Below are 10,677 nucleotides of genomic sequence, written 5' to 3'. Positions count from 1 at the left end.
TGTATGCTATATTGTGACTGAATGTCTAACTAAATTAGTGACATAATTATTTAGCACAGCATGTAGAAATAAGTCTCCACAAATGACAAATCTTCATCATTTTCGAGTTGAAGTATTTTTTAGTGTAATTGATCTACAATTGCAAGAACTTGAAAATCGATTCAATGAGGTAACCAAAGAATTACTGATGTGTATGTCTTGCTTTCTTCCTTCTAATCGGTTTTCTGCTTTTGATAAAAAGAGATTGCGACGGCTTGCAGAATTTTATCCTATAAATTTTTCAGAAGCAGAATTGATGGTTTTTGAATATTCATTGGATAATTTCATTACTGATATTCGATGTGATGAGAGATTTTGGGATTTGAAGGATTTAAATGAACTTTTCTATGAAACTTGTTGAGACAAAGAAGAATGAAACACATTCAAAGGTCTACTTGCTATTGAAATTAGTGTTGCTTCTTCCTGTAAGCAACTGCAACCGTGGAAAGATCATTTTCAGCGATGACTACCATCAAGAACAAATTACGGAATAGCATGGGAGATCAATTATTGAATAATTGTTTAGTTACTTTTCTAGAAAAAGATGTGTTTACGAAAGTTAGTATCAATGATATTGTCAATTGATACCAAAATATGAGATCTCATCGTGAACAATTGTAGCTATTTTGATGTATTAGTGATTATTAATTTAAAATTTTATACTTTTTAATATAAATTTCTTTTGATGCAATTTATTATTTTTAATTTAAATTAATTATATTAATTATAGACCCACCGAATTTAAAATTTTAAATCCGCCACTGAGCACAGGAAAAATATTTAGATTAAAAATATAAGAGAGAAATTAAAATGAGTTAATTAAATTGATTTGATAAAAGACAAAACAAGTGTGGATAGTGGTTTGCAGACAGGCTTCGTCTCAGTCCTCACACCCATCGATGCCACTCACTGTTTGTCCATACCATTATTAAAACAATAATAAAAAATTGAATAAAATCAATTTAGAAGAGATAGATAGATAGATAGATAGGTAGGAATCGGGATGAATGGTTGAATTTTGCCCATATCTATAATATTAATTTAGATTAATCAGCGTCTAAAAGTTAAATAAAAAATTTAGCACCGAACAAAGAATATTATTTTTTCTCATAATAGTAAAATACTACTATTTCAATCCAAAGTTCATATTATGAAAATTGGAAAAATCAAGATACTGAAAAATATATACAAGAAGACGAAAATTTATTGATCTAATTCGATCATAATGATTTAGACCGCCGAATTGAATATTTTTACTAATATTTTGAAGTATAAATTATAAGAAGAATACGTCAAATATATATATATATATCAAATGTAAAATTCTATTTTCTGTATTAGGTAAAGGGTATCGATTATATAAATAATACTCCCTCCGTAAGAATACATTTATTTTTGACACAAAGTTTAAGAAATAATAATATTTTAATTATAGTGGGTAGATAAAAGTAGTGTAATGATATTTTTTTGCTTACTTTTTGGTATAAAAGTAATGATATGATGTAAAGTAAGGGTATTTGTGGACAAAAGTGGGGTATTTAATGAAATTGTTACATTATAATTGGACGTCCTAAAATAAAAATATGTATACTTTATAACTGGACGGATGGAGTAATTGTTGTTGAAATTTTCATTTTTTATATGTTAAATTGTTCATTTTTGTTTTATTTTATATGTATATATTGATTTTTTTTGTCCGAAAAAATTACTTTAATTTCTTTTAGTCTGTTCAATAACTTTAATTCATTAATAATTTTGGAATTTTCTTTAATAATTATTATTCATTTAAAGTTTATTTATAACAAACATAACTATATTTATTACTCCCTCTGTCTCACATAAAATTTTTATTCTTTTTATTTTCATAGTTATCTTAATATTAATTTATAATTATTTTTATTATATAGTAAATATTTTTATTAATTCGTTTTTTAATTACTTATTAATTATACTATATTTAAATTTCTCGTGTCTACAGTAGAAACTTTTAATTGGACGAAGAAAGTATATAACTTTTTTTTTTCAATTACTAATTAAATTTGTAAAAATACTTCAATCATCTTTTTATTTTTATTATTTTTTAATAAAATATTATTTTTTTATTCTCTCTAACCGATTAAAATATGCTAATTTTAGTGAAAGGAAGAAGTGAGTTTTTGTAGTAATATTATTAGGACGCGTAAGCTTGTTGTTGGATCAATGGAATCTAATTTCTTGGGTGTTTTTGTTGGGGGATTGGATTTTAAATACGCTATTCATCATTTTTTTTTCTAAAAAATATCAAATTATACATATATTTTTTATTTTTTATATTATATTAAAAATCAATTTTACATTTAAAATATCACATCAACACTTATTTATATCACATCGTACAACTATTCGAATTCAAAATTTTTACTATTCAAAAACTCAAAATCCAAACCCCAAACAAACACACAAACAAACATTACATTCTATTAGCATTGAAATACAAATACAAACACAAATCAATGTTTGTTTGTTCATAGTTAGAAGCTTAGATTGACACTTTATTTTCAATATTTTTCATCTCAACTATTTTTGCAATCTTTCTAAATATAGAATCTACTTGTAATATTTTATTATCTCTATTTCTACACTAAATAAATAAATAAATATATTGATACACATTTAAAATTCTCTATGTTATATAAACTATTTCATGTCAATTATTTATATGTATATATATATATATATATTATATTCTTTCAAAATGACATATTTTTTAAGTGTCATTCAAAATATTATTTTACTATTTTCTTATATTTTGTTCAAAAGTATTTTTTTTTTTTTAAAAAAAATATACACTATCAAAATACTATTTAATTTTTATTTAAATTATAAATATGTTATTACACATAATTATTTTATACATAAAGTCAAAAAATAATAATATCAAAATTTCTCACATCCTTTGCTAACTAATATAATATTATTATTTCCTAATTTATTATAAAATTCCAAATCATTTTCACTTGAAAGGGAGGAAGTATGTACTAAAATAAATTTGAGAACATTCAAACTTACAACATACGCATTGTAAATATAGCTGGAATTGTTTGGAAAATATTCACTTAAAAATACTTTGTCCGTCCATCTAAGAAGCAATATTTTGATAAGTGATGCGATGAGAAAAACTAATTATATTTATTTTTTATTTGAGTAAAATAATAAGATAAAATATATTAATTATTTTCTATATTAAAAATATTACAAAGTATATGAGAAAATCAAAATAAAAAATATTACATAATAAGGGAATACAAAATAGTACACTCTCCATTCATTTTCAATATATCAATTTTGTCACTTTAATTTGTCCACCTTTAATGTACTTTTTTAGTAATTATTGCAAAAAGTATTTCTACATTTTATAATACAATATTACCAAAAATGTTATTAAAAAATATAAGCTTAAAGATAAAAATATATTTTTATCATTTATTGTATCATATATAAAATATTAATATTATAAAATTTACGTCAAAAAAAATAAATAGTTATAAAAGTAATTTAGATAAATGTGTATGTAAATTCACCTAAACACAAAAAACGAAACCAAAAAAAGGAAACTCCACGCCTCATATACCGAATTACTTAGAAATAAAAATAATAATAATTTTTTTTTACTATAACTTTTTTTTATTATTATCTTAATATTAATATTGAAATAATAAGGTCTTCATTCATATTCACTGAATTTATTTTATTTTTCATATTCACTTATTTGCAGTCAAGAAAAGACCCTCAAAGTCTTTATTAAATTACCTTTATTAATCTCTTCTTTTTATGTTGACGTGCTCATGAACAGTTTCCACCTTTCCAGGAATATTTTTTTTAAAAAAAATTCCTTTGCTGCTACTACATCTTCATCTTCATCTTCATCCTGGATCCTTCCTTCACCACATATTTCTATTTATTATTAAACAACAATTCTCGATGACACCTTCATTTAGCCATTGTCCATTGACCAATCAATCATCCACCAATTAATAATAATTAATTCATATTAAAATCCAAAAACCCAGTCTTTGTCTCTTCTCTGCACACAAACAAACAAAACAACAAACCCACACAAGGCCTCCATTTTTACTGGCAGCTCTATTTCTCATAAAAGAAGTAACAAAATAAACAAATACTATATTAGAAATTAGAATACATACATACAGATGTTGAAGATATCCCCTACAATGGTAATAATAATAACAAGCTGGATGAAGTATTAGCTTGGATTGTAAAAGACATAAAGTGGGTTTGCTTTTCCAAAGGAATAATATTTGTTAATAAATATGTACACAGCATTGAGAAAGTTTTTGAAACCCTAATTAGATTTCGCCATTGTTGGGAGTTTTTATTTAATTAATATACATACATTAAATTCCACGAGAGTTGAAGTGGGGGGGGCAGGAATCCTGGCTGGATATAAGTCGCAAATTCCCACAAAAAAAAGAAAAGAAAAGATTATTGTGTCACTACTAATTAATGAGCAAGAAATTAATTAATTAAAAGGCAGCTGGCATTAATTAAAGATAAAAAGAAACCTTAGAGAAATAAGAAATTGGTTTTTGTACAATGGCTGCTGCTGATGCTGCTGTCTGTCATCATTTTACCAGGTAAAACAACAATGTAGAAAGAAATAAATAAAAAAAAAAAAGAAGCATTAATCAACAATGATTGGTTAATTAACCTAAGTAGTGGGAAATTAAGTGTGGGCACTAATTAAAATGATCACAGAACCACTTAATAATTCTTTTTCCAGTTCTTGCTCTTACTAAAGCATTACCTTTTTCATGGATCAATATCAAGATCAAGATCAAAATCGATATCAATGATCAATCGGCATTGCTCCATTGCTTGAGGCCTGGAGAAGTCCATTTGGGGCACTTAGGGCTGTAATAATTGGACACAACCCTGGAATTGAGTAGCTCCACGATGGGCGTGAATTTCACGCACCTTGGCGTCTTGTACTGGTTGATCGACGCCCCCAGGCTGATTGCGTAATCCATGAGCTTATCGAACGTTCCGGTTTCCACAATCTTGATCTCCAACGGTCCGATGGCGTCGTGAACCCGATTCTGTCTGTACACATTGTCCAGAGAGTCTTCCGCCGTCAGGCAGCAGTCTTCGAACACTGACGGCGGGATTTGGGTCGACCCGGTCTGGCTCAGCTCCCAGTACAGCACGTAGTGCCCCGGAATCGTGCTCGTGTCGGCGTAGCTCGTGTACTCCGTCAGACGGGCCTCGAACGGCACCAGATGGCTGACGGCGTTTCTAACGGCCGTTTGGAGCTCCACCTCGTCCGTCTTGTCGGTGTCGATGCTCAGGACCACGTTTTTCCGGCACACGAAGTTGAATTGCGGCGCATTGTTTTTGAATCCGGCGACCCGGAGCACGTCGCCGACTCTGTACCGGTAGAGCCCTGGAAACAAATTAAATCAAAATTTAATAATAATAACAACAATAATAATAGTAAACTTAATTAATTGATTGATTCAAATTGATGTGATTACCGGCGTAAGTGGTGACGACGAGTTCGTACTCCTGTCCGAGTTTGACATCGACGAGGTCAACGAGGTCCTGGAGCTCGGAGTTCGTGAGGCCGTTGTTTCTGTGAACGGGCAAGAACTCGTAATAACACATGGTGGGAATGAGGGTATAGGCGACTTCGTGGGGTTTGCAGAGGGGGTTGAGGTTGACTCCGAAATAACACTCGGAAGAGGCATACATTGTGCAGACAAGAGGGAGGCCATTGCTGTAATAATCAAGAGTAGGGATGTACTGCGACATGGTCCCAGTCACTATAACATCGATGTACTTGGTGTTAGGCCAGACCCGGGTTATAATCCCCTCCCAAGAATCCTTCCCGCATTCGGACTCAATCAAATCCGCCAGCTCCGGGTCGGGTCGGAGGGTCCGCATGACCGCCTCCCTCACGGACGGGTCGGTTATAAGTGGGTTCACAGTGCCGGTTCTGATGTCCTGGCTCAGAAGGGTCCAGTGCTTCTCCAAGAACCGGATGGCCCGAATAAACCCGGACGCGAAAACCGCCCCGACCCGGAGGACTTGGCGGTTCTGGGAAAGGCCACAGAGCATTTGGGAGTACATGCTTTGGTAGGAGTCCGGGCAGAGAATGGTCTCGTTTGGGGAGGTGTAGTTGGTGTAGGGATCGAATGGCCTGTCTTTGAAATGGGGGCTTTTGTAGTAACTTGTTAGGACAGGGCGAGCCAGAAGGCCCCCGGGGGTCTTGGTCTCGCATTTTATGAAGAGGAAATACATGCCTTTGCCTTGGTCCAAACCGGGCACGAATTGGGTCATCACGGGCATCAGCAGGCTGTACAAAAGTGACCTTCTTTCCAGTTCTTCTTCGATTGTGGGCATCACCTTCCTCTCTCCAGCAGATGTCCCAGAACTATATATATATATATATATATATATAAAGATATACCACTTTTTATTATTACCCTTTTTGACAGAAGCCCCACATGCAATTAAGAATGGTGGTAAGAAATATATCCGATTATTTACTAGAGGGATGAGAGAGAGAGACCTTGTGAGGAACTCGGAGATGGGTTGGGAGCAGAGAATTGGAGAGGTGTCGCCATTGGCGATGCGGTTGATGTCGGGGAGGATATCCTCGTAACTTACGACGGGGATGATTTGCTTGAAGGTTTCTCGATCGGTTTTGCCGTGGAGGCCGCCGTATCTCTGCAGGTACTCGACGTTGGCATTTCTGGACAGGATTTCTGCCAGGACACGTTTCTGGACCTCGTCGGCGTTGGTGGTGACTTCCTCGATGAACTCCAGCTTCTTCTTGATATTCTCCTCCACACTCACTTCCGACGACGACATGTGGGCTGCACCTCCCTTTGCCTTTGGTGCCTCAGGCATGACTCACTGATCACTCACTAATATCAAATTCTTTAAAATTACAGGCAACGATATATATATATATATATATATAAGCACCTGCGCAGCAGCAGGATTGATTGATCGATTAGACTGTATGTATGATGCAGCAGCTGGTATCAGAAATAAGAAGAAGAAGACGATGATGATGATGAAGAGGGAGAGGTAGCAGTAGGGTGGGCAGGGTTGGGGTAGGGTGTTGTAGAGGGATGAGGCTGATATATATAAGGGGAATACTGGGGGGTGGGGGGGTGGTGCGGGGAGAGGTCCCTCTTGTAGTATTTTTAAAAGTGCAGTGTAAGGATGGATCATGGAGGGATTGATTGAGAATTGTTCGTGTAAAAATATATTATTATTTTGGAATAAAATAAAATAAAATAAAACAAGCCATTTGAAGAGTCAAATTAATTAATTAAATTGATCGTTGTATAATTTTGTATGATGATTATTATTATTATTGGGCAGTGTCGCTATCTATGTATAATTTATCTCATGGGCGTGACCGGCAGTATCCGGTAATCCAGCAGAGGTGGGTGAGAACACATTACATGCGCGCTTGTACCGCGGCCGTTTGACCGCGCACCGGCGCCTGCTCCTCCGGCTTCGGTTGCCGGTGAAAATGCAACGGGACGGGCTCCGTTATTATTAATCTACTATAAAGGCCACCGTTTTGACCGTACGGTACGCGACAGCTGGCCGCCAAATGGCCTTTGCTTGACACGTAATTATCGCCCACTAATTAATGTCTACTGTTTTTACCAGTTGGATTAAATTTAAAAAATTAAATTAAATATATCCAAGTGTGTGATGATGACGATTTTGCGACATATATAGGACACACACACACAGTTTTCAGTTTACTGAAACCAAAGAATAAAGTTAAATTAAATAAAAAAAATTATTATGTAAGATAATAATGAATTAATTTTGAATTATTGAATTAAATGCATTTGCATTTGCATAATTTTGGATTATGAATTGTGGTCATAAATGAAGCTAGATTTCGTGGTGTCTGTCCGGACACCATAATTAAATGATTGAGCTTACATTTACTACATATTTATTCATTATGCTTACCATGTTTTTGGCAGCTACGACCCTTCTTATATGATTATTACTTATTTTGATGATTTCTAATTGCATTTATACCTTGCATTATCTTCCTTTAATTAAATGTTAAATTAAATAATATCAAAACTAATAAATTTCATGGTTTTATTACATGTGAAAGATAATTAAGACTTTCAAGATATTTGATATTTTGTAAAAAAAATATATATAAATTTTATAAAACTAGTAAGGATTAGATAGTACAAAAGAAAGTGAAAAATATTAAAGAGAACAAAACATGTCTTCGGTAAATATGCATTCTCATTAGTTACTTAAGTGGTTATATATATATATAGCTACCGTTACAATATTGACAACACATTAAATAAAGAAGAAAAATATAAATGAAATTTATGACAATAATTCGCACAATATATACTAATTAATATTGATTTCAGCATATAAAATATACAATATGTGTTTATAAATTTGCATTAAGAAAGAATTTGATATTCAACTTAAAATATTTTTTCGAATCTGGAATACTCTTAACATTCCCTTCTCAAGATAATATCATCTCGAAATTTTAAATATAATCAATATCATTACAAGCACCATAACTTTAATACCATATTAAAATTGAAAATCTCAATTTAAAGCTAATTAGTATTGAATAGAGTAATCATTTTCTTGTATAAGCTAAAAGAGTCCCAATAGTTTTTTATTTTTCTCTCAACAATTCGTGCACTTTAAATAGCACAGTCATAATGAGTGATTTCATTGACCAGTCTAAATCATAATTGAAAGAAGATCTATTTTTCTGAGATTTTCAAGATAATTTGTTTTACATAAAAATGTGATATATATATATAATTTAGTAGGCAATTGCAAATAATATTGGATATATTTAAGTGTGTGTGTGTGTGTGTATGTGTCCAAGAAACATGCATGTGTTGAAGTTCATAGAGGAGCCAATGTTGAAAGCGATCTTGTCTTCTTTAATTTAATTTAATTTCCACCATCATCATAATTATTATCATACTACATTTGTATCGAGGAAAAATCGAGCCCTGTGCAGCAACGTTCCTAACAAGTACGTACCATGTCGTAAATCCCCAAGAATATATATATATATAATTAATATAATATTTATATATATCAAAATATATACAATTGCTGTTGTAATAATTGCATCCACAACTTCACTTCAATAATTGGTCCCCTGGCCTGTGAGTTATTCAATGCACACGTTCTTGCATTTTCATTTATCGATCATGTACTTATACCAATCAATTGCTCACACACACTCACACAAATATTTTATTTTATATATATATATATATAGATAGAGAGAGAGAGAGAGAGAGAGAAGCACACACACATGCAAATAGATGTATGTATATGTATATATATATATCTTGCCCAATGCATGATCAGGCTACTCAACACAAGGACAAATTTAAATAAATTTCCACAGAAAATGCACCTGCAGTCTGTGTGCTTCAACTCTTATATATGTACTAAGTATATAATTATTTATTTATTTAAATATTAATCGTACAGGTGACTTAAGATGTAGTACTACTGATTTAATCAATCATAATCGATAGATATATATATGATCAGCCAGTGTGAGTGAGTTTGCAATTAATGGATGATAATTAATTCAATTAGTAATTGAATCCAATCATAAATTAAACTTCATATCTTTTCAACAGTACAGTACAGTACATATATATATATTTTCATCCCAACCATAATATAAAAAATTCTCAATCAACATAAAGCTGGTTTCAATTTAATATTTCAAATTAAACAAATTGTTACTATATATATATATATATATATATAGTAAGTAGAGGATGTAGTAATTTCTCTGAAAGCCTCAAATTCATAAATTAGTGAGTCATCCAATGAAGCAAGTGGCACTTAGTGCTTTGTGCTGCGTATGTGTATTATGCTCTGAGCATATCAGGTAATTAATATTTATTAATTTAGACTAATAATAATAATGATTACGATGATTATATAAGTAAATAAATAAATAATTGATATTGTAAACAATTGGAAGCCAGCTTAGCTTATTTATATTCGATATATATATATCTAATGAAGTAATGTTTGAGGTTTTTAATTGGCTAGCTAGCTAGCTAGCTAGGGTGGGTTGTTCATGTGGGAGACAGCCACACACTTCCAAATCTTTGACCCCTTAATTAGCTATTATTAATTTTAATTTTAATTTTTAATGTAATTAATAATTAAAAAAATAAAAATTGTAACTATTTAATAGTACTAGTATTACATGTGTACTATATTGAGCGCATCTCAAGAGGATATTATGTTCCCCATTTCTGCAACACACACCTTTGCTCAGATATTTGTACTGCATACACACATACATACATACATACATACATACAATTAATTAATTAATTAATTACATTGGCTACCAATCATCTATGGGCTTAAAGTTTAAGCTTTCGTGCCCCTTTTCATTACCATCTTATTAATTAATTACATAAATTTTATGATCAATTGTGTTGCTAACTGTCACATATGATTAATTAATATTCTTTGTAAATAAATGTTAGTTGGGGATTTCATTTATTATATGTATCGATCATAATTAGTTACATAGTAATAGTCCGTCCGCACAATAAA

General features: G+C 31.5%; 1 protein-coding gene across 2 annotated transcripts; it reads right to left on the bottom strand.

Annotated features, from left to right (window-relative positions):
- Positions 1 to 4,579: 4,579 nt before the first annotated feature.
- LOC127248051 (indole-3-acetic acid-amido synthetase GH3.6) lies at positions 4,580 to 7,173 on the bottom strand. Of its 2 annotated transcripts, XM_051270195.1 has the most exons (4): positions 7,027 to 7,173; positions 6,608 to 6,954; positions 5,571 to 6,469; positions 4,580 to 5,479 (listed from the first exon to the last, which is right to left on the bottom strand). In XM_051270195.1, exons 2-4 carry the CDS (start codon positions 6,946 to 6,948, stop codon positions 4,893 to 4,895), a joined length of 1,827 nt encoding a protein of 608 aa, XP_051126152.1. In that variant the 5' UTR covers positions 6,949 to 6,954; positions 7,027 to 7,173; the 3' UTR covers positions 4,580 to 4,892. The 2 variants fall into 2 exon arrangements, with proteins under 2 accessions (XP_051126152.1, XP_051126151.1); XM_051270194.1 differs by having other exon boundaries at positions 6,608 to 7,173.
- Positions 7,174 to 10,677: the final 3,504 nt, after the last annotated feature.

This window comes from Andrographis paniculata, unplaced genomic scaffold (assembly GCF_009805555.1).
Source record: "Andrographis paniculata isolate CXL003 unplaced genomic scaffold, ASM980555v1 Contig32END, whole genome shotgun sequence".
NCBI classification, from domain to species: domain Eukaryota; kingdom Viridiplantae; phylum Streptophyta; class Magnoliopsida; order Lamiales; family Acanthaceae; genus Andrographis; species Andrographis paniculata.
Note: the sequence above shows the minus strand (reverse complement) of the source record. Positions and strands in the feature narration are given on the sequence as shown.